Source organism: Podarcis pityusensis (genome assembly GCF_964106645.2).
Source record: "Podarcis pityusensis genome assembly, chromosome: 5".
Taxonomy (NCBI): Eukaryota; Metazoa; Chordata; class Lepidosauria; order Squamata; family Lacertidae; genus Podarcis; species Podarcis pityusensis.
Window position 1 is genome coordinate 72,704,462 of NC_138032.1, and position 18,743 is coordinate 72,723,204.

Below are 18,743 nucleotides of genomic sequence, written 5' to 3' on the forward strand. Positions count from 1 at the left end.
CCTCTTATATATTTGCCGTTATGGCTTGCACCTAGTATAAAAACCAGTCAAATGGTCAGATTCATTTGCTTCAGGGGTTCATTTCAGCACATCAATCAGACTGCAGACCAGATCCTAGCTATAAGTGATTTGAACATTACACTATTAGTAGGGAATCAGTGATAAAGTGAAGCCTGTTTGTAAATTAGTTACATATGTATTTACCATTTTATTGGTAAATATATATGTAAGGAGCATTTGGATTTGGCATTGTATTGCTTGAACCTGTAATTCTATGGCAATCTGGCTGGCCTTTTTAAAGCAGCAACTGGGGACTAAAAGGTTGGGAAAGCGGAGTTCTGGTTCATAGCACTGTTTATGTAGGGTGGCTGAATGGTATCTAGGCAGCTGTCTGTGCTGCATATTATTTGATGCCAGCTGAGTACTGGAGCCTCAAACATGATACTCTTTGAATACCTGTAAAAGTGACATGGGGTCACCATCTGGGTAAGATAATGCTGCCAGGGGCTCTGCATGGAAATGAAAAAGCTACACAGAGCAAAAATGACTAGAAATTGTAATAACTCACCACAGGCAGTTGTTTGAACAATATCAAACTGTAAATTCAGCAGCAGTCATGAATCAGAGCACACAAAGCTTCTCTGCCCCCTAATCATCAGAATGCAACATTTTGAATTTAATCCTTATTAATTTAAATGTTTGAAATGTTTCTGTACACATAAAGGTGGGAAAACATAGAACCATCCTCTTCCATTGAAATAAATGTGGCACTTGACTTCTGTGTGTGCTTCAATGATTTCCCAGCCAGAAAACCTACCATATTTACTCGAGTCAAATGTGCACTTCAATTTTCAGAAACTTGAAACCAAAAAAAGGATTTGTAAATGTGTCATTGAATCTAATGCGCACCTTAATTTTTGCAACGTAATTTGGCCCAAAAGAGGTGAGCATTATATTCAAGTAAATACAGTAATTGCTTTGTGGTAAAGAGCTATGAAATCGTCTGCATAAATTTTAGTTTCAGTCAGAATAGAGTTTTAACTTCCAGGTTTCTATTGAGAGTTATAATAGTCTGTTTTAGGATATATCAATGGAATTCTGGACTGGTGAAACACTGACCAGCTCTTCCATCATAACTTCACTCAGTTTTCAAGGTATTCTTATAGCGATAGCATTGTTTGTTTTAGTAGATCTTGTTCTTGCCAAGTTCCTGAGGGCTAGGCTGATAAAATATGATCACGTCACCAGGACTTTGTGTCATTTGTGCTAAACCTCTCCCTTCTTCCTTCACAAATGAAAGCGGAATTCTGAAATGTTCATACATTATACAAATTGTAATTGTACAAATTAAGTACATTCTCACATGCTTGCTTGTCACGTGTGATTTTTCTACTGCTGTTTATAGCTGTCAGCAGTAGAGCATGTGTTTCTTACATAGAAAGCTCCAGATCTACACCATTCACTTAAAGCATGTAGCTTCCCCCCAAGAATCCTGGTACCTGTAGTTTACCTCTCACAGAGCTGCAGTTCCTACCAGCCTTAATAAACTGCAGTTCCCAGGGTTCTTTAGGGAGAGCCATAGTGTGGATGTGACCCTTGTTTCAATTCCTGGCATATCCAGCATAGAAAGACCCTGGAGAGCTGCTGCCAGCGAAGGGGAGTTAATGCTGCACTAGATGGATAGTTAGTTTGCCCTGGTATAAAGCAGCTTACTATGAGGAGAAGACCTATAACTCACCCTGATATTTCACTGGTCATTGCTTATAGAGCTACGGACTTTGCTTAACAAAGCTAGAATCTTGTTTTAAAAAATAAAATGGAAACGAGGGGTGTGTTTCACCAACTATTCGCAACAATGCTTGTGCATTGCAGTTTTGGAATTGGGGCATGAGTTCAGCCATGCTAATAACTGGATAAGACTACTTTAGCTCTTTCCCTTCACTTGTAAGTTCCACGGACTGTGAGGTTGCCTCCTTGTGCTAGGCCTGACCCGATACATTGCTTTGGTGGCTTAAGCTGGTGTTCTTTTGATTTTTTTCCCCCTTCCTCCTTTGAGTGCGAACAAAAGGGCAGTGCTTTTGTCTCCAGCCCTCTCTGGTCCTGAAATGTTGCTCTGCTACTGTGTTGATCCCTGCCCTTCTTCTTTGCAAGTCTTTTTGAGCCTATTCAGTTTGCTGCCATCTCTATTTTTGTGGCTTTGTATTCAGAACAAGAGATGGTTTTCATTCTCTGATTATAATTACGCCACTGGAGTCAGAGGTTAAGGTTACGAAGGTTGCATCTTTGGGCACGGGAAAGACTTTTATTTTTCTGTCCTCGGTAGTGATAATTGAAGGTTTCATGGGCTGCTTTTTTGTTGTCATGGTCAGTCCACAACGTTTCATTTTGTTCATTGGCTATCTTGCACAACTTACTTACAAATGCCTTATAGACCTTAAAAGAAAGTCGTTGAGTCTTCAAGCGAAGGGAAGCTTAGTTCAGGCAAGTCTGAAAACTCACATACTCTTCAAATTGTTCCACAGCTCAACGAACAGTCTACATATTGATGGCAGTGGATTTCTGGGAGTATTTGTTCTCCAGTGTGGACACTGCAAATGAAAATGCTTGTAAGCAAGTCATGTGTAATGAATGAATCAATCTGTTTCTACTCCTCTTTTGCATGTGTTTACTTGGTCAATTAAGGCCTGTATCTGCATTAATATGCTATTTATTTTTATCTGAGGTCCACACAAACATTGTAATTTAAAAACATGTTCAAAAATATTTTTTCTCTTAATATATGGACATCTAAACATTGCTTGCCACTCCAATCTCCAAGCAGTGAGAGACTCCAGGGATTTCAAGTGCTTACCCTTGGTTTCCTTGGAAGGAAGGTCAGTGGAGACTATGGTGTCTTTAATATCTATGGTTTTATTTACACATATATACAACCTTGAGCATAGGATGTAAGGACTCACAATCTTTTTACATACATATATGCATATGCACATGTAACTCAGCTGGGAGTCTTCCCCCTAAAAAAAGCCCAGGCATGCTGAGATATTCTGAGATACTATAGCATGTTAGTGCTCCATTTCCTTGATTTAGAGGACAGCACAACAACTATTATTTAATGCTTTTTATACTGTTGTTGGGAACTATGCTGATAGCGGCTCTCTCATGACTACAGTGCTTGCCCAGCCAAAGGTAGACATTGATGGGCTGGACCCTGGTGTTGTGGGTGCCTGTGCTCCTGCTTCCTACTTCTTCTCCCTTTTCATGGCAGTGGAGAATAAAGCTGGACTTTGGGGAAATGGTGTGATTGAGAACAGTGGAGAATGGAAGACAGGAGGACTCGGTGCAGGAAGTGAGAAGGCAGAGGAGCAAGCCAGAACATCTGCAGCTGAGAGATGCACCAGATATGAAATGAACTCCTCTTCTTGCTTATTTGATATCTATGCATCCAACTGACACAGCCAAGGGAGCTATCTAAGAACAGCACTCCTTGATTCCCACTGCTTAAAAAATTAAAAATCAACTGTTAAGTGGAAGACTCATTGTTTCAGCTAAAATGGCACATTGTTTTGTCCATTGTGTATTGTTGTAACATGCACCAGCACATAGTTTTGCAAGTGAAACCAGGCTACATAATGAATGCTTTTTTTCTGGTTCTCCTTGAACTGTCTGCATTATGTTTGCTCCAATGCTCTTGTTGGGATTTGTGGCTACTCTGCAGAATTAAAATAGATATAAACTGATCACTGTCATGAGATCAAATAGATGGGATTGTGTGTTTACTTCTGGCCAACATTTCTTTTCCTAATCTCAAGAGATAATCAGCTCTTTGAAATATTGCTTCTCCCTGATCTCATAGGACTGGGCTGAATGTTCATTTGAAGCAATTCACTGACCACTTAACAATGGCACAAACTGTCTCTGTTGATTTAATTCCTCGCCTTGACAGTATTTTGGAGCTGCACCAAATATCTACTTGTTTCAATGTTGTGGATAAAAGTAGAGCTTCCAAGGATATCAAAATGTTCTCGAACTTTCCCTGCACTCAGTTTGTTAGCTGCCTTTATCCACCAACAGTTGATGCTTTAGCATTGTGTGTGTGTGTGTGTGTGTGGGCGCGCGCACGCGCGCGCACACACACACACACACACACACACACACATAATTAGATGGTTTTCTTTGTGGTAATGGTGTTCTGCTCCAGCCACAGGGATTGTGTAGTGAGTGTGAAGATGGTATTATATTACAATGGCCTATCAGAATATGAGTGAGGGCAGTATTTTCTAAATCAGGCTTGCCCTTAACATGATTTTTTGTTTCCTCCTTTAACATGGCCTCCCCCACTACGAATTGCTTTTCAGAAATGCCTCACTGTTTCAGTTGCTGGAAATAAGCAGGTTCTGTTTGTAGCTTTCCCATGGGCATCTTGGTTGGTCATTTGAGAACAGAATGCTAGACTAGATGAGCTTTTGGGTTGATTCAGCAGGGCCGCTCTTATATTTTTATGTGCAAGTGATAGTGTGAAGATCTCTTTGCTTTAAAGTTATCTAGAAAAAGGATTGGTGGGAAGCTAGAGTCTGACTAAATTCATTCTTAAAATGGAGTGTTGGAGGAGTGAGGCTCTACTAGTTTTCAGGTTGCACCTAGGAATGCCAGCTGCAAATTCCATGGCTTTAACATCTGCCAACTTTTTTCCTCCCTTCCCTGCTGCTTTGTTTAACATGCAGCTGATGAAGAGCTATGAAGAACCCAAAACCTTGCTCAGTATTTTATGAGTTTTTGGTTGGTTCTAATAAATGTCTTGCCTCACTGTGGATTTTGGACTATTTCTCTGTTGGAACAGCATAGCTTCTATACTTTTTAATATGTGGAGAACTATGAGTTTAAAGAAGATCACAGTATACCGTGTGAGTGTATTGTACCTTATACTAGAGCAGTGAGCCAGATTGCTAGATATTATATTGCTTTATTCCTACATTCGATTTATTCCTACACTCAATACAAGAATTGAGCACCCAGCCTGAACTCCCCTTCTATTATATGAGCACTGTAGCAAGACCATAGATTCCCACTTTATTGTCTCTTTATAACACTCGAGGGAATGCTGTAAGAGTGAATCACATACATAATGATAAATTTGCCAGGTAGTGTGTGGATCTGAAGGTAAGGAATTTTCTAAAGTTACTCAGACTTGGTTCAGGCTTTAAATTAAATTGCATACTGTGCAGACATGCAGCAAAATAAGAATTTGGGCAAAACATGCCCCACAATTAGTAAAAAGCTAAATTCCACCTTAAGGGCAAATATCATCATCATCACCATCATCAAACCTTTATTGGCATCACTTACAAACATTCAGAATAAATAGGCCAATGCGATCTCATTGCCATTTCAACAGTACAGTCATTTGCCAAAGGGAAGAAGAAAGAGGCGAGCAATCTATTTCACCTCTGTAGGACTCCAGCAAGGGCAGGGTCCTGTAGCGTACTTCGGCGGCAGAAAATCAAATAGAGGAACTTGGCTACTCTCTTGGTGAGCTCCTGGTCTTTCCCCTGTAATAAGAAGCGTATAACCTCTGTCTCTGGTTTCCATGTTGGGATACATAGGTGGTCTAAGAATTGTTGGCGGAGATCATCATATATTTTACAATGAAGGGCCATGTGAGCTAGAGTTTCCACCAGGTGGGCATCACATGGGCAGATCCTATCTCCTTCTGCCATACCCACAAACCTACCCCAAAGGAGGTTAGAAGGATTACAATTGAACCTTAAGGGCAAATACCAGCCACACAACTGAAACTTCTGTTTCTGGAAATGAAATGTATGCAATTAAAGGAAGCATATCTGAACCAAACCTGAAAAGTTTCAAAGTGAAGGGGGAGCAGTGAGTGGGTTAACTGGAAGCAGATAACTCCATCAGGATCCAGGAAGAAGTAAGAGTGAGGAAAGCTTTGGGGAAAGAACAACTTGATTATAAAAGCGAAATCACTCCATACCAGGTGCCCTCCATATTGTTGGACTGCAACTTCCCTCAACCCCAGCGAGCATGGAAAATGCCCAGACATGATGGGAGTTGCGGTCTTAACAACACCTAGAGGTTGTTTGAGCATTGGCTACCTGTGATTTGTACAATCCATCACTAGACACTTTGCTCTCTAACTTAGGCCTGGGGAAGGTGGAACTGGATGAGAGGTTGCAGATAGAATACAAGCCAACTAGTAACAGTAGATCTGAGTAGTTTCCCCACATTGTTTTGTTAAAGTTCTACATATTGACTCTACCAGTGTTCTAGTTAATCTAGTTAATCTCTGAAAGTTTCTGAAATTGATTTTAGAATTGACACATGCACAGTTCATTGAGTCTTCATTGTGTGTCTTTTTATCCTTCCCCTCACTGATTTGTTAAAACTGCACACAAAAGAATATTGATATGATTGCAGAATTCTCTTTCTCATAACAGGAAAAAATGGACAGATCCATCAGTCTCTTGAGGCTGTTGCAGCCTTAATGTAATTTGTGCTTCTATGTGAAACTGTAGACAGAAAATATAAGACACCACAATGGTGGCTTCCATAAGCTCCAACCAGCATGGCCAGTAGTCAGAGATGGTGGGTGATGTGGTCTACCAATATTTGGAGGTCACTAGGCTGGTGAAGTCTGAGTTAAGGGAAGAAGAGCAATGTCTCTCCTTTCTTAGAGGGCCCTCTGCCAACTCCTCTGAAATAAGCATACATTGGTACCTCGGGTTACAAACACTTCGGGTTACAGACTCCGCTAACCCAGAAATAGTACCTCGGGTTAATAACTTTACCTCAGGATGAGAACAGAAATTGTGCGCCGGCAGCGCGGTGGCAGCAAGAGGCCCCATTAGCTAAAGTGGTACCTCAGGTTAAGAACGGTTTCAGGTTGAGAACGGACCTCCGGAACGACTTAAGTTTGTAACCAGAGGTACCACTGTATTTGCTTAAGAAGCAGATGTGGAGAGGTCTGCCTGCAAGGCTGGTGCAGCAATCTCTGTTTTGAACTAGAATTAAGCACTTTGGATTCATATGAAACTTGACACACTTAATACACCAAGTCATTTTATTTTATTTTTTGCTGTGAGTCCCAGTAAGGGTAGGGGAGCATGAGAGAGACAAATGTGTATTTGTAGTTAACATGGTGATATCTGGATGGTGCCTTGCTAGCAGGAACGTTTTGAACATTAGCAGTTTTTTCTCAAGTATTTTACAGAACCTAGAAGACAGGTTAGACATATGTGGGATAGCTGTATCAAAGGTAGCTTTAAAGCAGCCAGAAAGAAAATAAGCAAAGCTTTGAAATGAAGAGTTTGTCCTGCATCAAAGATGCCAACTAACTGGCCCCACTTACTTCATGCCAATGAAAATAAAACTGATCCGTTTCAGCTGCTGGTGGAACATGTTACTTTGATTAAAACAGAAGGCTAACAACTGCACAGTATCTTTGAGGTCCAAGTACTATGCTTCCCAGGCAGAGACAGCAAAGGTTGCATTGAGCCACGTTTGCATGAGGAAGCTGACACATGTCTGATGTTGAGTATCAGATGCAGCACATAGCATGCAGGAAAAGATGGTTGTCGGGACAGCAGGCACAGATGTGGATGTGATCATTGTGTCTGGCTTGCAGCACGTTCCAGGGACTGAGGTATGGACAAACACGGCTGTTACAACAAAGCACATGAAATTAAAACTACGTGGGACCCTAGGAGAGCAAATGCGTCAAATATGTTTCATGCATTCAGTGGGCATGATGTGACCTAGTTCTTTGTTAGCTTTGGGACACATGGAACATATTTCCTTACAGAAATGTTTCCTCTTGGAGAAATGCATTTCTGATACTGGCAGAACACATTTTTCTTTTACCAAAAAAATAAAATAAATGCCTTGCTGTCTCATTGGGAGGTGATTTTGCTGCTTTCAGTTCAAGGTGGCTAACTGAGGCAGCAATCTCCCCCCCCCCCCATGTGAATCCCTTTGGGAAAAGACTGAATTATGGCATAGTGTTGTTTCCAGGAGCATCCTGGCCCAGCCACACCGACAGCTGAGAACATCCAGGCTGCTGCCTGTAGTGGTTGCAATGCCTTTTGGAGGGAGAGGGAGAGGGAGAGGGAGAGGGAGAGGGAGAGGGAGAGGGAGAGGGCTCCACTGACATAGTTAAAAGACAGAAGGGTCACAACAACACCATACAGTGGTACCTCGATTTACAAACGCTTCGGGTTACAAACGCTTCAGGTTACAGACTCCGCTAACCCGGAAGTAGTACCTCGGGTTAAGAACTTTACCTCAGGATGAGAACAGAAATCATGCGCTGGTGGCGTGGCAGCAGTGGGAGGCCCCATTAGCTAAAGTGGTATCTTAGGTAAAGAACAGTTTCAGGTTAAGAACAGACCTCCGGAACGAAATAAGTTCTTAACCAGAGGTACCGTTGTACTTCTAAAGCACATTTAACACAAATTTAAACTACATGGCTTTCCCAAAGCAGCTTGAGAACTGTAGTGTAGCCTTCCCAGAGCTACAATTTCCAGCACCCTTAAAGAAATCAGTACCCAGGATTATTTGGAAGAAGCATTGTGCTTTAATACGTGGTTTGGATGTAAGAAAGATTACTGCCATAGAAAATTTGTAATTGCAGGTAAAGTGACACCCCCATCCCAACAGTAATAGAATATACTTCCTTTTTGTAGTCAATGAATGGCCCAGGAAGGGGAGGGAGAGGGGATATTTGTCCTAGCATGACCATATAGGATCGTGGTTGCAGCACTTCTTTCCCTCACCAACAGAGAAGTTCACTTACTCCAGGGGGTAATGGTGTGATATTTTTAAATTACCACAGTTGCAGTGACATTTCATAGAAAGGCTCTTCCCCCTTCCAATGTTCTATTCAATATTGTATTTTTTTACTTTAAAACATGCAAGCAAATAGCCTTGTAACCTCTACAAGGAAAATTTCAACTGGTGTGAAAATACAGAGAAAAACTGTTAAAATGAATGAGAAAACTGCATAGGTTAGAGAACAGTGTCAGAAGTCACAGTATGACATACATTTTTATCATGGCCCTACTGTGGTATTTGACATTTTAAATCCCTACTGAAACAAGAATTGAGCAAATATTGTACAATTGGAAACAAAAAAGGGAAAAAAAGAAAAATCTAATTGCTTCCTGCAAAAAGACTGTGGAGAGAGATAGCACTTATAAGGAACACTTTCTGTCCTGCTGTTTGAAAAAGCTCCAAATGAAACTAGAGTAAGCAGGAGCACAATTCATTAGCAGTTACCAATATAAAACAAGTTATTGTTGCTGTATCATCCTTACCGGAGAAGAAATGCTACAAATATTGGCATTCATTTTGGATAATGCACTGTGAATCCTGGAAGAGAGGTTGACTATGCAAGAGTTTTGAGGCAAATGTCTCATCTCCCCCAAAAGGAAAAAACCCACAACCCTACTATGTAAATCTGTTCTAGAGATTATTTTTTTGGCACACCCTGAACAGATCCATACCATTAGCTTCCACAATCTTTTGCACCAGGTGTTCCTAGATAAATTCACTGGGTCAGTGTATTTTGATACCTGGAGCAATATAGGTCCATCTATATTGGTCCATCTAGCTGACTGGCAGCGACTCCCCAAGGTTTCAGACAAGGGACATTCCTAGCCCAACCTGGAAATGCTGAGAATTGAACTAGGACTTTCTGCAGGCACAGCAGATCCTCTACCTCTGAGCTACTTCCTTTCATCAGCAGACGGAGCAGGCACACAAGCCACCTGGTGCCTTCCCCTCTCTGGTGAAATCCATTATATTTCAGTTTGTAGTAATTGCTTCAAAGTTTGCATCTAAATGCATACATTGTTTTTGTATATGTGCTCTTTAAGCTGCTTAACGAGGCAATTGTGTTTTATGGGCTTTTATTTGTGCTTGTGGATCACTTCAAGATGCTTCATAGCAAGTGATTCATAAATGAAATGAAATCTAATATAAATAGCCATATGCCACTTTTATGCAAATTTGTGTCCACTTTTATGCAAATTTGTATAGTGTGTAGGATGCCCTGTGTGGCAGGGCTGAGGAGGCAGCAGAGGCCCCACTGCTCTTTTCAACCCTGCTGGGTAACAGCTGGGGTTAGGACTCTAGTCTTTTTCATTAGGCTGTCTATTACAGATGTCAAAAGTATGAGAGAATAGTAGATTTTTGTTTTGTAAGTTATAAACCATGTATATTATAAAAGACCTTTAAAGTAGTGAATGTTTCTTTCCTTTATAGGTCACCTTTAATTGAAAGCAACCAGGGAACTTTGATCTGACTATGTATTTCTCGTACCGGTGTGCTACCCATTTTCTAGGCCACTTATCTCAAGTAATGAAGTAACATTACAGTAATCTTGAGATTATGTTTTATAGCACCTTAGAAGTTCACACCAAAATTAAGTAGCTGGTTATCTTCAGAATATTCCTGTAGTACAAGGAAAGGCCTATTCAAGACAAAATATCCACTTAATTCAGGAAGATCTTCTTAATTTAAAGCAGGGTTCATATAGAAAAGGAATATTCACCAATACTGCTGTATATCCCGATAATTTTTCAGGAGTTGAGGCTGATGAAAATAGTTATCGCAGGGACAAATGTTTCTCTACATGCAATACAAAATGTTTCTTTTTTCAAAATGTTTAAGTTGAGAAGGGTGCTTTAAACAAAACTCCTGGGGCATTGCCTAGGGACGAATCATTCTGAAAAAAGTGATAGCAGTCTAATCTGCAGATTATTTTCTGTTTCCCATCTTGCTCCTTGATGTTGGTTCAATCTGTTCTGTTAAAATACACATTTTTAATTAATAGTTAAAATGGTAGGTTTGTGTACAATGCATGTATTTCGTACCCAGTGCCCTGTGCACAACCTGCCTTTTGTTTTCCTGACTACACAAACTTCCACCACTTCTGTTCGCTCTGGTCAGTGACATCCACTCCAATTCTACCCAGGATACTTGAGGAATCTGTAAGTGGTAACCCTCCCCCCCAAACTTCATGATTACGGTTCACCCAGGAAAATTGTGGGACTGCAGCTTGTGTGTCCTTGAGTTGCATTTGTTAATTTGCACCCCCCATCCCAATATCCCTGACGTGCATACACCATAAAACAGTATGTTGACACAAACACAATATGTCATCACAAGAAGGTGGTGGCTTCAGGGTGTGTCAGCAATGTGGGGAGAGCAGGGAGGTGTGAAAGGATTGGAAAGTTGCAGCAATGGCAGTGCACTTTACTGCATCTGAAGACTGTGGGGAGGGGAGCCATTTCCAGGGCTCCTTGGTGTCAAGGCCATGTGCAGCAGTGAAGGCAGTTCTTTCTTGTCCAGAAACGCAAGGCATGGGGGAAATGAATAAGCAAATGGGAGGTGCATTTGCAGTCACAGTTGTTTATTTCGGGCAGTGTAGAAAGGGACTTTCCTTCCCCCCCCTGGAGTCCAGTACAGGATGTGCTATTCAGAAGATGCTACATCAAGAGGCAAATGTACAATCTGGACCAAACTTCTAAGCTTAGTTAATAGTCAAAAAGAATTTCCTTTGCATAGCTGCTCCTCAAGGCAATATTTTTCAGAGATTTTAAATACCTTAATTATACATAGTTGGCCTTGTGTTAGAGTACTTTTAAAAAACAACAGCAACCCTCCCCTGGAATCATTCTTGTTGGTTTTGAATTTCTTATTTCATTTGATCATCCCATAGTTTTGTTGAAGAATACAAATAATATTTCCTAACACCTTTTCACCATCAAGGCACCAGCCAGAAGAGCCATTCGTCATTTCAGGCTGGGAAGTGTGGAAAAATATTCCTTTAGCTCACATACTTGTTCATACTTCTTTAAAAATGGTATTTTCATTCCCCACAGTGCTCCATCAGGTTTGGGAGGAGTTGCTCAGCCATGAGCGAGCTGTTCCTGTCAGCCTTTAACTCAGGTACTGACTGTAACAGTGTGGGGTAATGACTTCTATTTAGAATTTGATTGACAGGCCTGCTGACAGGTGGGCACAGAGCTAGTGTGGAGGCCCAGTACGTGGAGGCTCCAACTGAAGAGTAATAGAGGCATAGAGGTATTCTCCTTTGGTGTTTTTTCTTCATGTATATGGCATGTGCCTTTTGACTTGCTAGCAGCAGCAGCAGTAGCAGCAGTGGGGCAAATCCTGGTATATTGCTCAAGATCTCAGGAAAGGGAGACATATGCATGTGCCGGCTCAACCCAGCCAGTCACCCTTTGCTTGCGTCAATACCTCAAGTCAGCGGTGCTCCAGTTATGTGAGCTGCTTGAATATTTGTTTGGTGTGAGCTGTGAGTTTAGCTCCCTTTGTGCAGAAAGAGGTGGTAGGATTCTAGTCTGCCCTGCTTCAGATTGCAAGTGAGGGGTGTGGTCATATTTATTTACTCGTGACAATTGTTTATTATCCCACCTCCCAGGTATAAACCATTCCAAGGTGGCTTACAAGCTACATTAAATTACATATTTTAATAAAACAATAAAAGCAATATTTAACATTTTGTTGCATGCCACCCCAATCTCTGAGTGGTGTGAGATTCCAGGCACTTACCCAGGGTTTGATTTCCTCAGAATGAGGGACAGTGGAGACTGTAGTGTCTTTAAGATACATGGCTTATTTACACATACATACTGTATAACCCGAGCCTATGATGGAGGTGCTCACAGCATTAACACCTGAAGAGGGTCTTGCTTCTCCCATACAGCCTTGGATCCCAGCTGTTCAGCCTCCTCCTAGCTTGCACACCTCAACTCTCGCTTTTGTCCTTCTAAATGACAAACAGTTGAGGCACAGGGCCCACCCACTCATCGTCTGGCACAGAGCCACCTCCTTTGCTAACTTAATGACCCATACTTGGGGGTCATTACCAAGAAACTTGTTTAAAACTCTCTGGGATCCTTCCCAAAGGACACCGGATGCCGTCATCCTGTGGAGGGAAGGAGGTAGGGACAATACAAACTGTTGTAGATCTTGTGGTGGTCTTCACCTGCTGGCCTCTCTTTTCTGGAAATAGTTGTGCTAGCAGGAGCACAACAGGTCCCACTAGTGCAATGGATCTTTCTCTCTGTCTTCTGCCCCCACCCCAAATTTGACTCTAGGCAGATAAGAACTCCCAGAACAGCATATGGGGGAGGAGAAAGGAAATAGCTCTGTGAGTGCAGCATTTCTGCTTGATGGAACAATCTCATTGGCATTGCTTTGAGTTCCATCTATGGTCTTGTAGAGTTTGATGGCTATGAATATGTGGGAATGAGGTTGTTTCCCTACTCTCTCTCTCTCTCTCTCTCTCTCTCTCTCTCTCTCTCTCTCTCTGTGTGTGTGTTTCTTTAGTGGAAATCAATAGCTGATCCACATAACTACTTTGGGTGTGCTGATGGATTTAGGTATGCTCAGCAGCAATCTGACACCCCCCCACACCTTTGAATAGCAAAATTTCTTCACATCATACTGTGGGAGGAAAAATATGAATCCCTGTGACCCATGTGTGTGGGGTAAATAACAAAAGGATAGGCTAGTGCCTGGATTCAAAACTAACTGTCCTGAAAGAGAGAGCCCCCAGTAGCAGAGTGAAAACTCAAAAAATCAAGCAGCAGTATAGTGTTAGTAGACCCTTTTATCCCATTTAGTCTGTTTATAAACAGTGCTCCTCTCTTTCTACCCCTCTTGCAATGAACAGACCACACACGGCGAAGTCAGTTAAAAATGCCTTACTTACGGATTCATTCATATAGCAGCAAGGAGAACACAGGCAGAATACTAGGGTAGAAAATACAGAAAGATAGCTTCAGACATGTGCTCTAAGCTTGGAGTTTGCTTAGGCATGTCTTCCTTGGTCAGTTACATGGCGCAGAGAGGGGGGGGAACTGGAAGTGGAGAAGAGGGGGCATGACCTAGCTGAGTCTAGGATGACAACCTCGTTGCCTTAACCCCTTCATGTACTAACTGGCACTCATGCATATGTTTGACTGCAATTTCCCACACATAATCACAATCAGATGGGCAAGGTAAATAAAATTATTACTAATAATATCTGCTGTTGAAAACATTTTTGGTTTGCAGGATAGTGGAAGGTTGTTAGGAAAACAAGAATCCAAAGTTTTCCTGGGCATGTACAACTAACTACACATGTCTTCGTAGTCAATTAAAAAAAACTCCGGACATGGCCCTGCAATGAATTTTTAATAGCATTAAAAAAAAATGAAGTGAATGGCAAAAAGGCTTTTAAAGGCTTTCTATTCTCCTGCATAGTGAATGCTGAATGTTAATGTAGCGATGTAGAGTAGGTTTACTGATAGCCTCACTGATTTGTGAATAATGTGCACCATTCTTTGAGAATGGCTTTGTTTAAATTCTTTTGCTAAGTATCAATTCATATAAAAATAAAGGAAATAGAAATAAAAGAAAAATAGATGGTTGCCCTGTTCATGGCAGGTATTCAGCTGAAAAATAACTGCAGTATATTTATTTTTAAATACAGATAGGTAGCCGTGTTGGTCTGCCATAGTCAAAATAAAAAAAATCCTTCCAGTAGCACCTTTAAGACCAACTAAGTTAGTTCTTGGTATGAGCTTTCGTGTGCAAGCACACTTCTTCAGATACACTGAAACAGAAGTTGCCAGATCCTTCTATATAGTGAGAAGGTGGGGAGGGGTATTACTCAGAAGGGTGGTGGGAATGGGAGATTGGCAGATAGCTGAGATGAGCCTGCTGACGACTCTTAACGACTGTAATAGGTCTCTCCATGGTTTTAAGTTTTTAAACCATGGAGAGACCTGGTTTGAACAAAGACATTGGATTCTTATCCCATTATACATGACTAAGCCATTTCTCACCTTCTCACCCCTTACCTTTTCCTGTAAGACCTATTACAGTCGTTAAGAGTCGTCAGCAGGCTCATCTCAGCTATCTGCCAATCTCCCATTCCCACCACCCTTCTGAGTAATACCCCTCCCCACCTTCTCACTATATAGAAGGATCTGGCAACTTCTGTTTCAGTGTATCTGAAGAAGTGTGCTTGCACACGAAAGCTCATACCAAGAACTAACTTAGTTGGTCTTAAAGGTGCTACTGGAAGGATTTTTTTTATTTTATTTTTAAATGTAATTCCCATTATGATAGTTGCCAAAGAATTTTTATTAGTGCAAAATATTAGTATTCATACATTCTGAATGGAGACTATGGTTGAATTTATTGCAACAAGCAAAGGAGCGGGATGGCTCTTGTAATTTGGGAGCATGTTCTTCTAAAAAAACTCTTCAGAGAAAACTAGAATGGAGACAGTGCTGCGTATGCATGTTTTCTGAAAGAATATTCATTTGACAGCTCTAATCCAAATGTAAAAGGCATGTTTAAATGTATCTCATGGAAGAGTCACTAACAAATAGAGGCAGTGCAGTGTGGATAACCAGCATGGCATAGTGGTTAAGAGTTTTGGAATAGGACCTGGGAGGCCTTGGTTCAAACTGCCATTTAGCTAGTTAGTGAAAACTAACTTAAGCCACATTGGGTGGCATTCAACTACGTTTTATTCAGAGTAGAACTGTTTAAATTAATGGACCTAACTTAGTCATGTTCCTTCATTTAAATTGGTCTACTCTGAGTAAAACTTCATTGAATACCATCCTTTATATTCAAAGGTAGCCTTCCCAAGTTTACTCACGCCCCAGTCTTACTCTGCATTTAGTGGGACAGGTACTCCTTGGTAAGTTTGCTTAGTTTTACAGCCTTCTTCATAACTAACATTACCTGGATTTGAACCATTTAATTCTCCTTTTTTTCTATATGCCTTTGAACAAATCCATTTCATTTCGTCTCCTTATATACAATAAACAAATTATACAAGCTGATTTCTATAAAGTGCATGATATCTTTGTCCAAGAGCCATCCACGGGATAGTAGCAAGGCAGGGATGGTAGCCTTCAGAAGCTATTAGATTCCAGCTCCAATCAACCTCATCCAGCATAGCCAATGATCAGAAATGATGGGCATTGTAGTCCAACCAACATTTGGAGAGCATCATGTTGACTACCCAGGGCATAGGGCTAAGTAAAGAAGCAATACATACTGAGCTGTATTCAATAATCTTTATCCTTGGGTCATTTCACCTGTTCACTGTCAGGTAAATAGAGCCTTATCCCTATTAATTATGTGTTGTGTATCCTTGGCTGATGCAAGTTTATTCAGAAGTAAGTTCTATACAGTCTAAAGAGACTTACTCAAGAGTAAGTGTGCATGCCTTTGCAGCATCCATCCAGTTGTCTTCAACGTATTATGCCAAATCTCATGTTGACCTTGCATAAGCTTAGTATTTTGGATAGTATCTTCTTCATTCTGTATATCTTTCACAGAGGCATGATTCCACAATGTTATGGCTGTGTAATATGTTTCAATTAATTTTTGATCAGGCTGTTTCTGGTCTGGAAGCTAGAGGTGTCTGTCTCTTTCCTTATCTTGGGCTCACTAGAAAGCTTGCATTTAGTCTTTACTCATACCATGCTGTGATTGATAATTTAATGAGACAAGCTGCTTAATGGGGGCGGGGGACCAGAAAGATTAACACCGTTAAACCTAGCTAGGAGAAATCAATTCATATCTTTAAAAAAACAAAAAACAACCCTCAGATTAATAAACACTCAATTTAACATTTGCTGCATCTGTTTGATGGGATATGCTGCTCATTTTAGGCCAATCAAAAGTGAAATAATATTGTACGCTGACAAAAATAAGAATTAATTAGGCATAACCACCTACAATTTCATCATTCAATTTAGCATTAGGACAGTAAGGGTAGAATTATCAGAATCACTGTGAGTAGCATGCCAGGAATTTTTCTTTTTAGATTCCCTTAAAATTGACAATTATATTTATAAGTGTGCTATTGTTTTGGGTAAGTCATTTTGAGTTCACCTTTATGAAAAAAGTCCCTAATAAATAAATGAAGGCAGACCTGAGGAACATGTGGACCTCCAGGTATTATTGAACTACAATTTGCATCATTCCTGGCCTTTGCTATGCTAGATGGGGCTGGTTTGGCTTATCTACTAGGGTCTCTTGTTTATTTAGTTTGATAGCCTGCCCTGTTCTATCAAAAACAATTCTCTTCCCCAAAGACAGCAGAATTCAAATTCCTCTAAACTTCCCCATGCTTTCCAACTCAACCTTGAGGCCAGTCAATACAGGCAGGACAAATGCTTCAGACAAGGGTTTTGTGATGGACTTTGGCAAATATGTAGTATTGTATGCCTTCAGGCTGTGTAGGCCGTAAGACCAACAGATATATTTGTTATTTCCCTGCACAGATACAAAAATGGTAAAGAAAACCACGGAAGCACACATATCCCCAGTCACAGAACTGTTTTCTAGAGTCCCTTTCATAGGAAGGCATGACACTTAAATTGGTTTATATTTGTAGTTTAAAGATGTCCTGAGAGAGCCCGTGTAAGAAAAATCTAAAACACATCACCGTGACATGTGATGCTGTGTGTCCCGTTGCATATATTCATCCTCCTGTGGCAAATGTTTTCTGACTACTTTAACGTGAAAAAGACCAGATAAGAACCTCATAAATACCGGTTCAAGGATGGCTGCAGTGTGTCTTTCACAGGGTAAATGGACAGTTATCCATTCTGGCAACTCAACAGTGTCCCTTGCTATGGCTATATTGCCTAAGGCATAACGTAAGGCAGTGAATTAAAGGATTTGCAGCAGCAAATTGCTCTGTGGCTTGCCACCAAGTTGCTTAGCTCTGGGCTTGCTAGATCAGACAGAGGAGCCAAATCAGTGAATAAAGAGAGTGCCGATGACACAATTTGTGCCATTATTTACAGCTACTGTGTGTTCTTCTGAAATTCACTTGGAAATGGACTAATATAGCCATTACTCAAGGCAAAGGTTAAGTGTGTGTGTGTGTGTGTGTGTGTGTGTGTGTGAGAGAGAGAGAGAGAGAGAGAATGAGCAAGTTCAACCCATTCTTCCTTTAAGGAAAAGATAACATCTAGAAGAATAATTAGCTCTGTAGAATCTACTTTTGCTGTAAGCAACCTTAATGATTAATATTAAAGTGTGGGCTAACAAGACTGCTATTCTGCACCTTACCAACTGTCAAAAGATATGCAGCTAAAACTATGGTAATCCAAGCATTCACATTCATTCATGGTGGAGGGGCAGAAAAAGAGTGTCATAACTAAACATGCTTATATTTATGCTTGTTTTGCTGTTCACCGCTTCCTGTGTGGTAGCATTCATACTGCTAGCAAGCAATGAATTAATAATGGGCGTAGGAGGTGCTGTATATCTGGAAATCGTTATAATAAACCTCCTAAATAGTTGCAGTGCATAATGTTTTGTTAACATATGAAATATGCCAGCTGGTTATCCCAGAGAACGAAATGCGGGAGATACCTAGAGAAGAGGTCAGGATGGTGATAAGTTAGTGTCAGTGAGAACTGGGGAGGGTTTATGCTTCTGAAAGTAGCTCAAGCTCTAGCAGGGCTCTAATTATGTTCTTATGAAACCACAGTTATTACTTGTAGGGATTTAAATGCAGTGCTCTCAGTACCTGCTATCTATTCCTATTCATGTCTTGGGTTTATTCCCCCACTTTGCTATATTCTGTAGAAATATACTAATGTCAGAAGAGAGCTCTGATACCCTAATTGCAATTTGGCCCAACTTCAATTGTCATGCATTCCCTCCTGTATGCA

General features: G+C 40.8%; 1 protein-coding gene across 10 annotated transcripts in view; it reads left to right on the forward strand.

Annotated features, from left to right (window-relative positions):
* Window positions 1-18,743, forward strand: part of CTNNA3 (catenin alpha 3) — a 570,905-nt gene that overhangs the window by 473,793 nt on the left and 78,369 nt on the right. The window contains exon 14 of one of the 10 annotated variants that reach the window (XM_081004924.1): window positions 3,266-3,473. The exons of 8 other annotated variants lie outside the window; for them this stretch is intronic. In XM_081004924.1, the coding sequence (XP_080861050.1) occupies window positions 3,266-3,301 (36 nt within the window). In that variant the 3' untranslated portion in view covers window positions 3,302-3,473. Of the gene's footprint in view, window positions 1-2,522; window positions 2,648-3,265; window positions 3,474-18,743 lie in introns of those variants that run through there. One more of the 10 variants, XM_081004914.1, reaches the window with a different exon arrangement.